General features: G+C 43.2%; 1 protein-coding gene across 1 annotated transcript in view; it reads left to right on the forward strand.

Moving 5' to 3' along the window:
* The window catches only part of LOC140398056 (KAT8 regulatory NSL complex subunit 1-like), a 341,917-nt gene that overhangs the window by 169,688 nt on the left and 152,300 nt on the right, over nt 1-19,929 (forward strand). The window contains exon 3 of the mRNA XM_072486268.1: nt 13,358-13,499. Within this exon, the coding sequence (XP_072342369.1) occupies nt 13,358-13,499 (142 nt within the window). The remainder of the gene's footprint in view (nt 1-13,357; nt 13,500-19,929) is intronic.

The raw sequence follows: 19,929 nt of genomic DNA on the forward strand, positions 1-19,929 counted from the left end.
CTTCTTCTGATTTTAGCCTGGTTTGCACTCTCTTTAGTACTTGGGGCCCCATGCTGTGGCACACTTCCCTAAGTTGTTCAGCTTTGGGACCCTCAGAAACCTGCTATTTAAAACTTTTGGTTGCCTGATTGTGATCTTTGATCAGGCACCCCATTTGTTGAGAATGAATTTGGAACACCTTGCGATGTCTTTGTACATCAATGGTGCTATCTAAATTTAAGTCGTTATTGACCTGGGACCTGATTCATGATACTGTCAAGTTGCTCAGCAGCAGCATTTTTGGACCTCAGGACCATTTACCACTGTCAACATAGTCTGTGATTACTGATGATTTTAGTTGGCTGGAAGAAATAATCGCCATTAAGCGTGAAACTTCACCGTAGCCACTTGCCTCATTCTCTGTTCCCTTGTTGATCTTTATTATCTTGTTGCTACGGGCAGCAAACCTACAGTTAATATTTCTGAGAGAAAAAACATGACAATTACACGGAGGCAAACAGGATCATATTCTTCGTTCTGTGATGGAGAATTATTGGATTGTTGCTGTTCTAGCAGGGTTGCATTTGGTCCTGAGCAGGTGATTTTCTGTTAGATTTTTCTATTTAATGAGGCTAAAACATGCTGCCATGCAACAGCTTGGAGTTGGTATTCTCCGTATCTGAGCAAGTCTGAGGGCTGTTTTTTCTCTCAGTGATTCAGCAATGTATCAGGGGCCAAAATGTGCCTTTTGTCAGATAACCTGTGTTTGCACATTAAGCTGACATTGTGTTTTGCTGTTGAAAGCAGAATAATTGGTTGTTGATGAGCTGAACAAGCACATGGTGAGTGACAATCTTGTTTCATGCTTGTATGCTTTTTCATATTGCAGCCAAATAGCTAATAGTTCTCTTCCTTCATAAATACACATCAAAAATTCATAGTAATGTTATAGAGCTGTTTCATTAAACATGAAAGTTCATGGAAAAGGGCAACATTGTGTTTGCGCAAGCTAACTTTGCAGCTGAAGAGTTGGATGATACTTTAATACACCACATGTTCGCACGCAACTGAACCACTTTCAAAATTATATATCCTACTTCCACTTAGTTTATAGAGACTGATACGAAGTGATAGAGGGAGGAAGGAGTGATGGAGAGGATGTGGCCAAAGGCCTCGGAGGCTGCTGAAAATGGGCTTTGGCCAGGACTCTGGAATAGATCTGGAGTGGAGAGGACCAGGAAAGGGTTCTGAAGAGGTGGAACAGAGAGAGGGATACTATACAGGAGCAGAGAATATGACTATATCAGGCGTGTGTTCTAAATGTGTTTGGGACAAAAAATTTTTCTTGAATACAATCATTGATTGCTTTATAATAATCACTTATTGTCGCAAGTAGGCTTCAATGAAGTTACTGTGAAAAGCCCCTAATCGCCACATTCCGGCGTCTGTTCGGGGAGGCTGGTACGGGAATTGAACCCGCGCTGCTGGCCTTGTTCTGCCTTACAAGCCAGCTGATTAGCCCACTGTGCTAAACCAGTGGCCCTTTGGTGGGACTCAATAAAACATTGTGTTCAGTTACTGGGTTATATTCTGGCACCAACACTGGTATATTCCTGTCTTCGCTGTTGTCATATGCCTTCAGGCCATTAACAGAGGGTGTCTTATGTAACACCAGGATTGACAGAAAGCTGTTCAACATTGTTCGCTTGAGATCCAAGAAAGGTGTGCCGAGTCCTCGGAGAGTTGCTGCATGCTGAAGATGCTGGAGGAACATTCCTTGCCAAGCAGCACCTTCAGCCAACTGGCAGACTCTCACGGCTGTAAAGAGTTTGGTTTGATTATCAACATCAGGAAAGCAAATGTCCAAAATGTTTCTATACCACCATCTATTAGCACTGATAACGTGATGCTGAAGGTTGTTGATAGAATCATAGAATTTACAGTGCATAAGGAGGCCATTCGGCCCATCAGGTCTGCACTGGCTGTCGGAAAGAGCACTCTACTTAAGCCCACACCTTAACCCCATCCACGTAACCCAGTAACCCCACCTAACCTTTTTTTGGACACTAAGGGCAATTTAGCATGGCCAATTCACCTATCCTGCACATCTGTGTGATGGACTGTGGGAGGAAACCAGAGCACCCAGAGGAAACCCATGCAGACACGGGGAGAACGTGCAGACTCTGCACAGACAGCGACCCAAGCTGGGAATCTAATCTGGGACCCTGGAGCTGTGAAGCGACAGTGCTAACCACTGTGGTACCACTCCATTTCACATAGCTCGGCTCTGTGGAGTAATCTGTCGCTTGGTGCTGAAAGAAACATGCATTACAAAAGCTGCAGCTGTTATGTCCAAGCTAAATAAGGGTGTATGGCACAACAGCAAGCTGACCAAGAACATCAAACTGACAGTCATCCAAGCCGAAAGACTGGAGTTGGATGATCAGCCATCATCATTATGAATGGTGGAACAGGTTCGAAGGGCTAAATGGTTTATTCCTGCACCCATTTTTTCCCATGTTTTTATCCTCTACACTGGTGAGGAGTTTGCTAGATTTACAGGAAATTTCGCGAAAAGTCTAAAGGGGTATCAGTTTCACTCCCTCAGACATATCGTTGGTATCTCTTGAAAGGACAAGGTTACCAACGTGGAGGTCCAGCATTGCTAGTTCCATCAATTTACACTCCTTTCTTAGCCAATGACGTCCGCACTAGCTCGGTTATGTTCATCGGATGGGTGACTGCTGTATGCTCAAAGACCTGCTGTATGGTGAACTAGCCACTGGTTCAATACCTCCAGGGTGTCACATATCTACACAGGGGCACCTACAAGCATGATATGAAGATGATGAACATTGACACTAATTACAGCGAGGCGGTTGCTGGTAGCCATGAAATCTGCAGGCAGACTATTTGGAAGTGCATTTGAAGAAAAGATCAAAAACAAAATGTTCAGCTGGCTGAGGAGAGGATCCATAGAAAAGAAGTGGCCAGTGAATCATGCACCTTCTCAGCCCACTGTCTTCCTCTGCCGAAAATTCAGCAAAGATTGCCATGCCAGAGTGGAGCTCTTGGGCTACACCAGGCAATGCTGAACATAAAGTTGTGCACCACATCTCAAACCATGGCCTTGGGTAATGGAAAGCTATCACCACCTGCTTTCTTGGAATGGTGATAAATGACCCGATGGACACAGTTCAACCATTTGACTCTGTCGAATGCTCGCTTGTCAACCAAAGTGCTCTTTTCATGTATACTTTACTATTTTTCCTGTTCAAATATTTAGTCAATTCCCCTTAAATTATTATAGTCCCTGTTTCATCCAGGATAAAATATTCCATGTTCTCATAACCATCGATGTCTAAACACTTGCATATTTATTTGAATCAGTAATATTAACCCAGGTTGATGATCGCCCTGTTATCAAGGGGCATTATAATATTGAAATACATTTTTTTTTACACAGGTTGGTCACAGCTGATGCTTGTTTCCTATTTTTGCTATTGTTTTTTTTCTGATTGACTCATAGTCACAACTTGTTTATATACTCACTTTGATAGAAGTGTGTGACTTACAGGATCAGAGCTTGCTAATTAAACTCCAGATTTACTGTAACATCTTTCTAACAGGAGAACTCCATAGATTGGCTGCTGCAGTGATCTCATTGCCTGCTCCTTAATTTTGCAAACTTCACATTCAGAATTCTACTACCTCCCTGAAGACGCTCCGATTATGGCAGTACGTAGCACAGTGGTTAGCACTGTTGCTTCACAGCGCCAGGGACCCAGGTTCGATTTCCACTTGGATCACTGTGCGGAGTCTGCATGTTCTCCCCGTGAGTGCGTGGGTTGCTTCAGCCACTTCGGTTTCCTCCCACAAGTCCCGAAAGACGTGCTTGTTAGGTGAATTGGGCATTCTGAATTCTCCCTCGGTGTACCCGAACAGGTGCAGGAGTGTGGAGACTCGGGGATTTTCACGTAACTTCATTGCAGTATTAATATAAGCCTACTTGTGACACTTGTAAAGATTATTAATGTCCCTAACAGGTTTGAGTGTCTCCCTCTTAGCCCAGTCAATCGGCTTTAAGCTGGATTTTGACAATTTTGACTGGGCTTGTGCTGATAGAGCATGCCCTCTAGTATGTGGCATAAACCATTTTAGTGGAGATGGTGAACAGAGGCCAGTTCCTTTCTTGGAGAACAATTTACCTGGCCGCTGTCAAATCACTCCTGGTGTCATTAGCAAAGGTCGGGACCTGGTCATCTGTTTGCCTGGTGCTTTTGCAAACCAGTAGCATATATGCTGAGGAAAGTGTTATGATTTCGGAATGGTTTTCCTCTCCAGTTGTTTACATGTGCAAGATGTGGTATGTTTGACATAGTTCTGACTGGTGGTAAGGTAAAGAGAATTGATTTTCCGTGTTAACATTTTTGTTAAAACTAACAGTACATTGCAAAGACATCCCAGATTCCGGTGTGTAAATCTTCTGCTATCCTTTCGTTTTCTGTGCTCGAGTTAATAGTATATATAATTCAAACTCTAGTACTAGTTGATGGGCCTCTCATTGTTGATTGAATTGAAATTCAGCCCATAAGTTACCTTCTTTGAAATTGAGGGTCTTACTTATTATCCGCAGAACAGTCTGCCACCTAGTGCAACTGGCATTCGATCACTTCCTGATAAAGCAGGGAATAAGATGGAGATGCAAAAGGGTGGTAAAAATTAACATATAAAACAGAATGGACTGCATGACTTTTCTGTTCTGAATTTTTTATTTTGCACTGGGCAGTTTAAAGGTTCACAATGTCTCAAGGCACACAGTCCTTCACAGGTGCAAGTTTTTGAGATCTTTCCATGTGTGGAAATTTTTGGTTTCTCACAGTAGTGTCGGTGAGATCCAGGAACTTGTTTCACAAGGAATTGGCGTGAATCTGTGTCAATGTTAGAGGTGAAAATATTCACACAAAGGCCTGAGTATAAGTTTTTAAAAAAGCAGTATATTGTATCAGAATTCTGGGGGCAAGGCCTGAGACTCCGCAGCATTTGACAGCACCTTTTCTCACTTGAGCTAAGGCTCACACGGTATAATATACAGATTCAAGGAGCGGAATTAGTTGTATTCTCATTTACATACAATCTATCAACTATATTCGCGTCACACTTAATTATATGCAGTCAATCAATTTTCCTAGCATCCCAGTTATCACATATATGGTTAAAGTGGGTGTTGTCTTACCCGCTCCTAACTTCATACAGAAGTCATTCAAAACTAACATAATGATGTCCTGTCTGCAACTGGGGTCCTTGATCTTATCAAGGACACATAGCCTTTCTTGTTCGGGCAGCACGGTAGCACAAGTGACTAGCACTGGGTCCCAGGTTCGATTCCCCACTGGGTCACTGTCTGTGCGTAGTCTGCACGTTCTCCCCGTGTCTGCATGGGTTTCCTCCGGGTGCTCCGGTTTCCTCCCACAGTCCAAAGACGTGCAGGTTAGGTGGATTGGCCATGCTAAATTGCCCTTAGTGTCCAAAAAAGGTTAGAAGGGGTTATTGGGTTACCGGGATAGGGTGGAAGTGAGGGCTTAAGTGGGGCGGTGCAGACTCGATGGGCTGAATGACATCCTCCTGCACTGTATGTTCTATGAAGCATTTATCAACGGCTGGTGAAATACTCCCTAGGTTCTCATGAGGTAGTTTACACAATTTGTAACTTATTTTTAAAGGTAAGTAGCTAGTTCAGCCATTTTGTGTCTTTAGTATTGCTAAAATAGTTAACAGCCATTTTGTGTCCTTTCTGATATTAACAAGCATTATGTATACACTATCTATTTCTACAAATTGCCTCTTCGAAACATGCATCTAAGCCAATGAGTACCTTTTGTCTCATCAGAACTATTCAAAAGTAATATAGGAGCACAAATGTCGTTACAGGGCCACCTATAATTTATATCATAGTCCAGTATCACAAAATGCCCTCCAACACTCCCTTCTTCTGGTCATGGAAGATGTTTACAGAACTCCAGCTGACCACAATGAAATGATACGAGGGCTGCAGTGTGTGTAGCAAAGATATATGGCCTTTGGGGTATGTAACCTCCCAGATGTTCCGTATGTACACCGTGCATGTGATTCAAAGATCACCCCTCAAACGAATCCATGTATGTCACATTTAATGTCTTGATGTCAATCATTCCTGCCTCCCTGACGATCTCTGCTGTCTGTCATTAAATGATGTTATTCATAGCAGTTTTCAAGTAAGCTCATCTAACAGTCCCACACTCTCTGCCACCAACTTTCACTCTGAAGTAGTTCCTCTGTTGATTTTTTTTCAAAGCAAAGTTTTTTAGTTAACTGGTGGTAAAGCTTAACTGATGGACTGATCTTGAGTCTTCGTTCCCTCAGAGTTTCTGCAAGATGTGGGACCATCTCTGGCTATTTATATTCCTAACTCAAATGATCCTTGTTAGGCCTATAGTGGTGGGCCTAAGGGGTACAAAAGTTATAGCGATAGGAGATTACGGTGGCGGAGACGCAGTATTTCTTTTCCCCCGTAAACTTAAAATGCATGAGGGCAGGTGTAATCTCTAAGACACAACCATGAGTTCTGATTAACCCACATTCGTCCAACTCTCCCTATCCCACTGGGTGGGGGGCAACGTGAGGGAGATCCCATATATTATCCCTGCGTATAGCAGAGGTCTCGATGACATAGTACCTGAGGGAGGTGTTAGCCTGTACGATTCCAATGTCCTCTAGTTGGTTGAGGGTATGGCCCTGAGTCCGGTGTGATGATAGGGATCATCAGGACCACCTCTACCCCCGTTATCTCGTCCATTTTGCAGGCCGGGATCGCTGAGTATACTCTGGTTACTCCCTTCAGAGTACGGTTGTCCAGCGTCCCTTGTCATTTGGCTAGCTTAGCCAGTTGCGGGCTGTCTATTCAATCAGGCACCTCCCCCCTTTAGATCGGATCAAGGTTGTGGCTTAGCTGCCCCTGTCAGAGCCTTCCAGCTGCCTCCCTTTCTTGGTCGATGAGTTTGTTAATTAATGTTGAATGTCTTAGTGTGTGTCCCTAACAATTGTTACGGGCGAGGTGTTTTCAGAACCCCAAAATGTATCATGAAGTTCAACCAACCTCTCCCTTTAATGGATTTGTTGCTTTTCCTAGCACACGGCTTTTTCCCCCGAGGTGTGGGATTACAATTATGGACACGTGGGTTTTTAAACACAAAACACTGTTTATTCCATGAACTCAACTTAACATCTTAAATAAACATTGGATCTCTTAACACCCCTTACTTCAAAGATAACTCAGAAAATATTGCAACAGTAAATAATTCCTTAAAATTTTCCTTCAAACTTCCAAGAGACTTAACACCTTTAAACAGTATCACATCAGGTTAAAGGATATATTTTTTTCTGTAGAATGGCAGAGATATATATGCTTGGTTGACTTCAGCTCCAGCGCCTTGCTTTCTTCCTGCACTCTCTGGAAACACATAAACACACCCAAGCTGCTTTCTCAAACTGGCTTTCTCCCTTCAAGCAACTCACAGCAAACCAGAACTTCTCAAGCTGTTGTCTAAAACTGGCTTTCTCCTTTTAATCAGCTCACAGCAAAACAGCCAGGCACTTTTAAACTGCTCTCAGCAAAACCAGCCAGGCACTTTTCAAACTGCAAAATGGCTGAGCTCCACACACTCTATGACATCACTGTTTTCTTAAAGGTACATTGCTTAAACATCCAGTTCTTAAAGGTACTCTCACATGACATAAACATCCAGTTCTTAAAGGTGCTTTCACATGACACACTGTTGTCCTATTCAATTGTATATCCAGGCCCTCTTCCCCAAGCTGGCTAGACCTTTCTCTGCTTTCCCTAATATTCTCTTCCTTATTCCTGTAAGTTGTTCCACCTTCGCATTTAACCTTTGTATGTTTCGTGACTTTACCATAGAGGTTTCTGTGTTGAGTCATGTCATTGCATCATTGATTATGCCTCTTCTAACCCTGTGTAGGTTGTCATGCCCTCAAAATCTAGTGGCACCTGTGTCATTGGCAGCCTGCTTCATAACAACCTTACTTAAAACACTATACATATTTATTTCATATTATAAACAATACCGGAAGCGCGAGAAGTACAGACACAAGTTGTATACGCATCCGATGTCTTTCCCCGAATGTAGCTGCAGCCAAGCATTAAAATAAGTTGTATCATTGTTGCAGTCTCTGGCTGCTGGAATGCACATCCCGCCAATAAAATTATATAGTTCATATAGCTACGTTCATCCTGTGTTTTTTGTGAAATCAGTGATGTTCCTGCGCTTTTAAGTGCTTGTAGTTGTTCTGAGATCTCAAGAGCCATCACGAGTCCCCACAGCTGCTGCTGTCGTTCCAGCCTTTCTTGAATGTTTAACCTAAAAATTTAAAGGAAAAGTGTCCTGGTCGTCACGTGTTGGATGCAACCTTCTCATATCTATTTTCCTTGTGGTTAAGCGGCCAATTCTGTTGCGCTTGAACCCGACCTTGACGTGCTTTTGCCTGGTTAATTAGCCAGTTTACAATAACTCAATTATCTCAAATTCCTGAAGCTACTGCAAATATTGTGCCACTTGTAGTTACTTGTAAAGTAAAACACAAAAGATCCATTCTGCATGGGGCAGAGTGGGTTAACTAATCTGAATATATCTTGACAATTCAAAACTTAAGATTTGTAAGCTCCAATTAAAAATACATCTTCAGCTATTTTTTTTATTACTTGATCAGAATTACAAAGCCAGAGCTCAGAGTGTGGGCAGGGGCAAACCCCTAATCCAGCTCCTTGCCTGCTCCAAAAACAAATTCAACTGAATCCAAATTCATGGTCCTCACAAGAGGCATTAACAAGCACGGGTCAATTCTCTGCTGGTTTGAAAAGTGGGTGGAGTAAAAGTTGGATTGCTGCCAAATTCCCGTTATCAAGTGTCTTAGAATGATGTGTTCTCTTGGAATATAGATCTGCTTCTAATCAGAGTTGTGTGTATTTTTTAAAAACAACAGCTTCCACATTGTCAGAAGTTTTAATTTCCAAGCTAAATTTAAACATTTATTTTAAAATATCAAACACAATAACTCATTGAATATATGACTAAACCAATTTTGCGCTGTATCTTGGTTCTCCACCAGACATCATTTTGTCACCACCCTTCTTGTGTTTAAACAAGAAACATGATCATGGACACATTTTATTTACCCATCTGTCCTTTACACTTAATTCTGCAATCTCAGAATTAATACATCTGCGTTGTGTCAGGGAAGTTTTAACCCTGAACTAATGAAACACCGGCTTGGTAATATGCATATGTATTTCAACTGTCATATGTATTTCAACTATCCTAACTTCCAATGAACACCATAAAACTAATAATTTCTTATTCTTACGTACGTGATTAAAAATCCTCGTGTATCAAAATTGCCCTGGAAATGTCAATGATAACCTTTGAAAAGAAAAATTTGTTAATTACACTCAAACTATGATCTTTAAATCACAATGTCAGACGACACACAAATATCACCACACTCACAAAGGAAACCTAGCACACCAGTGCTTTAACCAAAACAAGTTCAGTAAAAATCCTTCTGGAGCCTATTCTAAAGTTGCAGATTATAAACTCTAGGTTAAACCTCAAAAGATCAATCTTAGCAGAGAGATATTAACATTCACAGACCAAACACACACATTCTCCCAGGTCGCAAATATCAGAGTTAACTGTTAGCCCTCTCTCATGGCTACAGATTCTCAAAGAGACAGCAGTTTCACAATTGCTTAATTAATATACTGAACAAAATCTTCCATTCTCCTTCGTCATAAAACTTTCTGTTATTCCATTTAAGTCAATTTCCACTGATTGATTTTATAGGCATTAGCTATTCTGAGAGACGTATATTTTTTTGTGCAGATGACCTGCTTGCTGAAATGGTAATATTTTGTACAGAATCGAAGGAGGCGGAGAACTTGGAATGATGCCATATGCGTCAGTTTATTCTTTCCTTTAATGTTACTCAAAGTTCGTTCTTGTTCTTTAAACTGAATTAAATTTTCAATGTTCGCTGTTTAACCAATGTTTGAAAGAAATATTACTGGGTGGGTGTTTATTTTTTTGATTTTTTTTTTTTCTCCTTTGGACATGTCTAAACTTGTAGTTAATTTAAAATGTCCATTCCCAGAGAGTCTGTTTCTTCCCCTCTCCATGAGACATTCCAGGACAGTCCTTAGCCATAATTGTAGCGGTTTCCTGTGATTCTTTGCCAGTTTGCACAATCTGTGCTGCCGCCATCTTTTCTCGCTTTATTGCTATGCTTAAAATAATTTGTTGTGAATGTGGGAGAATGAGAGCTCAATTCCTTTAAACTAGCCTGTTTTCAAATGGTGTGAAGGCTTTATATTTGTCATTTACATTATTTTTTTTTTAAATTTAGAGTACCCAATTCATTTTTTTCCAATTAAGGGGCAATTTAGCGTAGCCAATCCACCTATCTTACACATCTTTTTGGGTTGTGGGGGCGAATCCCACACAAACACGGGGAGAATGTGCAAACTCCGCACGGACAGTGACCCAGAGCCGGGATTGAACCAGGGACTTCGGCGCCGTGAGGCCACAGTGCAAACCCACTGCGCCACCGTGCTGCCCATCATTTACATTATTAGCGTAACACGGCACGAGGGTGCACTTAATTTCTGTCTTTTGTTGTTCTGACTGGTGAACTAAGATGACTCCTGCTTTATTTGTCTTATTCTCGCTTCTGTGTATCTCACCATTTTCTCTGTTCTACAGGGGCTGCGTCGGGATCCCATCCATCCTTGATCATTGTTTTTTTTGTACCAAAGTATTTTGCTCTTACCCAAACGCCAGACTCATGGATCCCGGGGGCCCCCAGAAAAGCGGCCTCATGCCTCTCTTTTCAATGATGTGTTAACTGTATCGTCTCTATCACCTGCGTATCCGGTGAGCCTAGGCGACGGTGCTCAGAGGCTTTTACCTACTGTCGTCTCCCGTAGGGTGGAGGTCCTGTCGCTTGGCACTGTGTCACAAGAAATTTTGCGACCCCGTTATTCACTCAACAGTCTGTGTGTCTCGGATTCCCAACTAACTCTGGCCGTCACGTGAGAGCTCAATTGCCCCCTTAATCCAGGCTTAGCATGGGTCCTCGTGCAGCCAGTTAGTACTAAAGAAAACGGTATGGCGGACCAACAAAACAACCCCCCCCCCCCCCCCCCCCAAAAATTTTTAAACTGAGTCTTTTACTCACTTGGCCTTGATACCAGATTCATTGGATGCTGCTTCGCCGTCCGTCCGTCTCGCTGTGTGACTCTAATTTCTGGTTTGACTACTCGCCTTGTCCACCAGCTCGAGCGGCGTCCGGCTCAGCAACATCCTGCCGACTAAGCCAAATGTCAGAGGTGAGAATATTCACACGAAGGACTGAGTATAAGTATTTTAAAAAAGCAGTATATTCTGGGAGGAAAGGCCTGAGACTCCGCAGCCTTTGACAGCACCTTTTCTCACTTGAGCTAAGGCTTAATATACAGATTCAAGGGGCGGAATTAGGTGTATTCTCATTTACATACAATCAATGAACTATATTCGCGTCACACTTCATTACATGCAGTCAATTAATTTTCCTAGCATCCCAGTTATCACATATATAGTTAAAGTGGGTGTTGTCTTACCCGCTCCTAACTTCATACAGAAGTCATTCAAAATTAACATAATGATGTCCTGTCTGCAACTGGGGTCCTTGATCTTATCAAGGATACATAGCATTTCTTGTTCTGGGAAGCTGTTATCAGCGGCTGTTGAAATACTCCCTAGGTTCTCATGAGGTAGTTTACATAATTTGTAACTTATTTTTAAAGGAAAGTGGCTAGTTCAGCCGTTTTGTGTCTTTAGTATTGCTAAAATAGTTAACAGCCATTTTGTGTCCTTTCTGATATTAACAAGCATAGTGTAAACACTATCTGTTTCTACAAATTGCCTCTTCTAAATAGGCATCTAAGCCAATGAGTACCTTTTGTCGCATCAGAACTATTCAAAAGTAATATAGGAGCACAAATGTCGTTACAGGGCCACCTATAATTTATATCATAGTCCAGTATCAGCCCTCCAACAGTCACCCTCTCACCTTTCATGCTCAAAAGCTTTCTGCTGCCCTTTTCCCGTGTAAAATCACTTTCCCGAGGGAAATAATAATAAAAAATATTTGCTTATTGTCACAAGTAGGCTTCAATGAAGTTACTGTTAAAAGCCCCTAGTCGCCACATTCCGGCGCATGTTCGGAGAGGCCGGTACAGGAATTGAACCCGCGCTGCTGGCATTGTTCTGCATTACAAGCCAGCTGTTTAGCCCACTGTGCTAAACCAGCCCCTCGTATTGTGTGAAATTGGGGATGGGCAATAAATGCTGACCTTGAAGCAATGTTTATGTTATATGGATGAATTTAAGAAAAAAGAATTGGGCTGAGTCTAAGCCTCGTTTTTATAGCCCAAAGGAATGCCATTCTTTTGGGACTTTTTGCAAGAGAAATCTGCATTATTACATTCCCTTTCCTGTCAATTTTACAATTTTCAAATGCCTTTTGTCTGCCCGATTTAAAAGCTGCTGCAGATCCTGCTGCAATATAGGTAGAACATTTTATTTGCAAGCAATCTCTTGGGGCTGGTTTAGCAGAGGGCTAAATCGCTGGCTTTTAAAGCAGACCAAGGGAGGCCAGCAGCACGGTTGAATTCCCGTACCAGCCTCCCCGAACAGGTGCCGGAATGTGGCGACAAGGGGCTTTTCACAGTAACTTCGTTTGAAGCCTACTTGTGACAATAAGCGATTTACAATTAATCAAATGTTGTCATAAGCTCCTCCCAATGGCATTCTTTTGCAGTTTTATCCTGCCACTCTTAAAGACGTATATTCCAGCCATTTACTTCCTTTAAAGCTTTGCTGTTTAATGTTTGTCTTTCCCCTTTTATCCCATCCAGATTTTCTCACCCAACATTGAATTTCATCTGACATATATCTGTCCAATCTACTAAATTTTCTTGTTTTCCTAAAATCACTTAAGTCCTCTTCAATTAGTCATGTTCCCTATTTTTGCCATGTGCGACTTTTAATTTCCCCTTTGCCATAGTTGATATCTGAGGTGACATTGTTGTTGGAACCTTCCATTCAGGACAAGAGGAACAACAACAATTTGACAACATTGGGTATGTGTTTCGGATTATGAATATTTGAAGTTGAATAACAGTTGTGTTCGTCACCGATCAGCTGTGGGGTAGTGCCTGAATTCTTTGAGTCTCCCTGATTTGCAGTATAATATGTAACCATTTGTGTTTGTTTTTCATTTGCAGGTTGCAGCGCTCAGAATGGCGCTGGGCAATCGAACGGGCTGCAATTGTGAGTCGCTGGAACTGGCTGCAGGCTCATGTGTCAGATTTGGAGTATCGCATCCGCCAACAGACAGACATTTACAGGCAAATCCGTGCCAATAAGGTCAGTGCAACAGCAAGTAATTGCAAAGAGCACTTGTGTGTGCAGAGTCTTTAAGGCCCTTGTTTTTGGTAATATTATGGTCTGCAAATGTATACAAAGTTGAACATTTGAGGATTTTGTATATATTTATCTAACCATACGTACAAGAGAATTTTGTTTTTCTGCATGTTTCCAAACCAAAAGGAAGGGAGCAAAAATAAGTAAAATACTGCAGATACTGGAATCCGAAACAAGAACAGAGAATGCTGGAAAAACTCGGCAGGTCTATTTCGAGTCCGTCTGAATCATTAACTCTGTTTTCTTTCCCTACAGATGCTGCCAGACCTGATTTTTTTTCCCAGCATTTAGTGTTCTTGTTAAGGAAGGGAGCAATGCAAAGGGAGTATTTTGGAACCCGTTATTATAATGTGATCAGTTTTAGAGTAATTATGGAAAAAAATGATCAACATCTAAATGAAATACTACTTAAGTGGAGCAAGCTAATTTTAGAAAGCTGAAATAACATCTGTCCCAGGTGAATTGGAATCAAAGGTTGGCATGCAAACTGGTATTTGAACAATGAAAGGAAGGCAAAATAGAGAGAATTCGGGTATAGAATTTGCACATTTCTGCAAGGGAGAAAGGAAGGGCATTCAAATCTGAGTTTGCATGATAACTAAATATGTAGAGATTAAAATGAAACCGAAAAACACGTGACAATGACAAGTGCGGATGATATGAAATTTGGTGAGGTGGTAAATAGCGAGGAGGATAGCCTTCGATTACAGGAGGATATAGACGGGCTGATAAGTGGCAAATGAAATTCAATCCGGACAAAGTGTGAGGTGATGCGCTTGGGCAGGACAAACAAGGCAAGGGAATACAGGATAAACAGCAGGACCCCGGGAAGCACTGAGGATCAGAGGGATCTTGGTGTGCATGTACACTGGTCCCTTAAGGTAGCAGAGCAGGTGGATACAGTGGTTAAGAACGTATATGGCATACTTGCCTTTATTAGCTGAGGCATAGTGTTTAAGAGCAGGGAAGTTATGCTGGAACCGTATAAAATGTTGGTTAGACCACAGCTAGAGTACTGTGTGCAGTTCTGGAATCCATATTGCAGGAGGCAAAGGGTGCAGAGGAGATTTACCACTATGTTGCCTGAGCTGTAGTGTGTTAGTTCTGAAGAGAGATTGGATAGATTGGGATTGTTTTCCTTGGAGAAGAGGAAACTGAGATGGTTGAGATGTATGGAATTATGAAGGGCATAGAGAGTAGACAGGAACTTTTCCCCTTGGTTGGAGGGGGGGGGGGGTCAATGACCAGGGGGAATAGATTTAAGGTAAGGGCTTTAGAGGGGATGTGAGGAAAGACCTTTTTACCCAGAGGATGGTGGATGTTTGGAATTCGTTGCCTGAAAGGGTGGTGGAGGCAGAGACCTTCATTACATTGAAGAAGTATTTAGATGAGCACTTGTGATCTCAGAGCATTCAAGGTTATGAGCCAAGTGCTGGAAAATGGGATTAAAACAGTTCGGTAGTTGTTTTTGACTGGCACAGACACGATGGGCTGAAGTGCCCTTTCTGTGCAGTATGATTCTATGACTATGTTACAGACAGTTGGGAACCATGCTAGAGTAAAAGTGCAAGGGCAATTTTATTTTCAGAAAAGGAATAATTGAGACAAAGAGAAATTGAGGATAGATTACGGGTCTTTATTTATGAAGATGCGAGTTGTGAAAGCTTAGCCAGAGCAAGGTGATAATCTTGAAGTAGAGGACGTGGCTGATGATGAATGCTTTGTCTTTGTCTCAATGTCACAGAAAAGAAGGATGTCGTGGGGATAGTGTCTTTGATGTTAGTTAAATGGTTGCTCAATCTAAATGGGATTAATTTTAGATTGGTGAAGGAAGCAAAGGTGGGATTTCATAGGCTCTGGCCAAAATCTCCTAATTATCACTTGATATGAGGTGGTGCCAGAGAATCTAGCAAATTAAGGCTAATTAGCCCTGTGGTGGGTAACTGTTGGAAAAGTATGTGTTAATAAACACCAACACAGATTTGTATTTGACTCACTGAATTCTTTCAGGTAATGGAGAGGGTTGATGAGGGTGGTACAATTGATGTGCATAGGGACTTTCAAGAGGCGTTTGATAAAGCATCACGAGTAGATTTGACAGCAAAACTGAAGCCCCAGGGACAGTGGCAGTATGGATACAACATGAACCAGAGAGTAGAGGCAAATGGTTATTTTTCAAGCTAGAAGGATGTGGAGTTGCTGGCGATGGACTGGGGTGAGCACAGTAAGAAGTCTTACAACACCAGGTTAAAGACCAATAGGTTTGTTTCGAATCACTAGCTTTCGGAGCACAGCTCCTTCCTCGAGTGAATGAAGTGGTGGGTTCCAGAAACATATAGACAAAGTCAAAGATGCAAGACGATACTTTGAATATGAGTATTTGCAGGTAATTAAGTCTTTCCAGGTCCACATGAAGCAACTGGAGAGAGGGATAATCACAGGTTAAACAGGTGTGAATTGTTCTCCAAGGTGGCCTTCAGGACACGCGACAACGCAGAATTGCCGAGCAGAAACTGATAGCCAAGTTCCGCACACATGAGTCCAGCCTCAACTGTGACCTTGGATTCATGTCGCATTACATTCACCCCCCCACCATCTGGCCTGGGCTTGCAAAATCCTACCAACTGTTAATTCACCCCCCCCCCCCCCCCCCCCCCGGGGTCCAGCTCTACATTCCCCACCCCAAAAGCCACCCGCTTATTAACCAGAATCGCCACCCCCGTTTTGACGTCTAACCCCGAATGAAACACTTGCTCAACTCATCCCTTCCTTAGTCTAATCTGGTCCCCCACCTTCAAATGTGTCTCCTGCAGCATGGCCACATCTGCCTTCTGTTGCCTCAAATGCGCGAACACACGAGTCTTCTTGACTGGCACATTCAGTCCCCGAACGTTCCACGTGGCCAGCCTGGTCGGTGGGGCTCGGGCAACTGCCGTCATCAATCCTCCTCCACTTTGTAAGTCCCTTCCCCGTCAGCAATACTGCCCCCCCCCTCACTGAACTTCAGCTCATCCCCCACTGCGCTTCCGTGAACTAGCCTGGCTGCCCCCGCCACTGGCGCCTAGTATTATACCCCCCCCCCCCCCAGCTGATTCCCCCCCCCCCCCCCCCCCAAACCACCACTCAAACCCTAGTGCAAATAATCAAGACAAAGGCAAGAAGTAAAAACAAAGAATCTCTCCCAAGGCACTAACACAGAGACCCAGCCCTCATAAATTTAAGGTGAAATAGGAGGGATATCAGAGGTAGGTTCTTTACCCAGAGAGTAGTGGGGGCATGGAATGCACTGCCTGTGGAAGTAGTTGAGTCAGAAACATTAGGGACCTTCAAGCAGCTACTGGATAGGTACATGGATTAAGATAAAATGATATGGTGTAGATTTATTTGTTCTTAAGGGCGGCACGGTAGCATTGTGGATAGCACAATTGCTTCACAGCTCCAGGGTCCCAGGTTCGATTCCGACTTGGGTCGCTGTCTGTGCGGAGTCTGCGCGTCCTCCCTGTGTCTGCGTGGGTTTCCTCCGGGTGCTCCGGTTTCCTCCCACGGTCCAAAGATGTGCAAGGTGGGTGGATTGGCCATGATAAGTTGCCCTTAGTGTCCAAAATTGCCCTTGGTGCTGGGTGGAGGTGTTGAGTTTGGGTAGGGTGCTCTTTCCAAGAGCCGGTGCAGACTCAGGGGGCCGAATGGCCTCCTTCTGCACTGTAAATTCAATGATAATCTATGATTAATCTAGGACAAAGGTTCGGCACAACATTGTGGGCTGAAGGGCCTGTTCTGTGCTGTATTTTTTATGTTCTATGTTCATCCCTTAACAAAGAAGGGTAAACGGGCATAAAGCCAAAAAACAGAAAAAAGAAAAACAAACACCAAAAACGAAGTTTTTCGCTATACAGTACATTCATTCCACTTCTCTTCCATCAAAGTTCAAAGACTTCCTTCTCCTGCCAGTCCATTCTCTTTCATGAAATCCACTGCCTCCTCCGCCAAACCAAACCAAAGTATAACTCCCGGCCCCCATAGGCCACCCATAGGCAAGCCGGGTACAGTAGTCTGAGCTTTACGCCCTTCTTGTCTTTATTAAAGCTTGCCCTCCTCTTTGCCAGCTCTGCCCCCAGGTCCTGGTACACACGGATCTCGCCACCTTCCCAAGTGCAATGTCTCGTCTGTCTGGCCCACCTTATGGTACGTTCCTTATCAAGGAACCAATGCAACCACACCACCATTGACCTCGGCGGCTCTCCCCCCGGGGCTTGTGCATCAGCGACCTTTGGGCTCGATCTACCTCTAAAGCACCTTCCCCAAGCAGTTCCTCCAGCATCTTCCCGATGTATGCATCCGCATCCGTTCCTTCGCTCCCCTCCGGCAGACCCACAATCTGAATGTTCTGCCTACGAGATCGTTTCTCCAGGTCCTCCACTTTCTCCAGCAGCCCTCCTGCTGGTCTTGCATCAGTCCCATCTCCGTGGCCATTGAGGCAGACTGTTCTTCATGCCAGCTCCTCCAACCTCTGGATCGGCTGTCCCTAGGTTGCCAGTCTCATCTCAATGCGATCAACCACCGCCTTGATCAAGTCCACCGCCCGGGCCAGGTCCTCCGAACTTTCCTTGCTGTTGGGTGAACTTCTCATTCAAGAAGCTCACCAGCTACTCCGTCGACCACTGAGTGGCCCACCGCCATCTCCGAGTGTTGCCAGCACCTCACCCGTCTCAACCAACTGATTTGCTCTTTTCCGTCGCTCCATAGACTAGGGGGTCGATCTCTTCTCACACTTCTATACCTTTTTCCTCCAAACTTCCCGCTGCAAACCGGGGTAAAGGCCACGAAAAGACCGCCACGAGTGGGAGCTACCGTATATGCAACCACTCACTCCATGGCCGCCATCGGAAGTCGACCACTGCTCTTTTTGAAATACATTCATGACGTTGACTTGGATATAGAAGGCATAATTTCAGTGTTTGCAGATGACATGAAGTTCAAAAATGTTATGAACAACAGTAAGATTGCAACAGACTTGAGGAGGATAATTGAAATGGGCAGGCACGTGGTAGATTAATTTTAGTCTTGACAACTGTGAAGTGATACTATTTTTTTCAGAAGAATGAAGAGAGGTAATATATGGTCTTGATGGAGTAAATGAGAACGGTTATCCAGTAGGAGAAGGGTCGTTAACTAGAGGACACCGATTTAATGTCATCAGTGTTTTTATAAAAAAAAAAGAGGCAAAATGAGGAAGAGAAAAGTACAAGAAGTTTCTGCCAGTGGTTGGAGAAGAATCGATTGAGAGCTGGCTAAGTACTTGGAGCAAAGAGCGAGGCGAGGGATTAATTAGATAGCAAGCTGGTCAAGGCTCTGAGTGGAATGACGACCTGCTGAGCGCGCTCATTCTACAATTCACTGGAACTGACAGTGTTGCAGTGTTTTCCACTCTGATTTTAATAATGTGGGCTGAAAGCGATTTTTCAGTGCTCAGCAAAGGTTTATACCAACAAAAAGGAAGGACGGTAGAAAGAAGGAAAATCGACTGTGGATATCGAAGGAAACAAGGGAGTATCAAATTGAAGGAAAAAGCATACAAAGTGGCAAAGATTAGTGGGAGACTAGAGGACTGGGAAATCTTTAGGGGGCAACAGAAAGCTACGAAAAAAGCGATAAAGAAGAGTAAGATAGATTATGAGAGTAAACTTGCTCAGAGTATAAAAACGGATCGTAAAAGTTTCTACAAATATATAAAACAAAAACGAGTGGCTAAGGTAAATATTGATCCTTTAGAGGATGAGAAGGGAGATTTAATAATGGGAGATGAGGAAATTGCTGAGGAACTGAACAGGTTTTTTGGGTGGTTCTTCACAGTGGAAGACACAAATAACATGCCAGTGACTGACAGAAATGAGGCTATGACAGGTGAGGACCTTGAGAGGATTGTTATCACTAAGGTAGTGATGGGCAAGCTAATGGGGCTAAAGGTAGACACGTCGCCTGGCCCTGATGGAATGCATCCCAGAGTGCTAAAAGAGATGACTAGGGAAATTGCAAATGCACTAGTGATAATTCACCAAAATTCACTAGACTCTGGGGTGGTCCCGGCGGATTGGAAATTAGCAAACGTGACACCACTGCTTAAAAAAGGAGGTAGGCAGAAAGCGGGTAATTATAGGCCAGTGAGCTTAACTTCGGTAGTAGGTAAGATGCTGGAATCTATCATCAAGGAAGAAATAGCGAGGCATCTGGATGGAAATTGTCCCATTGGACAGACGCAGCATGGGTTCATAAAGGGTAGGTCATGCCTAACTAATTTAGTGGAATTTTTTGAGGGCATTACCAGTGCAGTAGATAACGGGGAGCCAGTGGATGTGGTATATCTGGATTTCCAGAA

This window comes from Scyliorhinus torazame, chromosome 21 (assembly GCF_047496885.1).
Source record: "Scyliorhinus torazame isolate Kashiwa2021f chromosome 21, sScyTor2.1, whole genome shotgun sequence".
Taxonomy (NCBI): domain Eukaryota; kingdom Metazoa; phylum Chordata; class Chondrichthyes; order Carcharhiniformes; family Scyliorhinidae; genus Scyliorhinus; species Scyliorhinus torazame.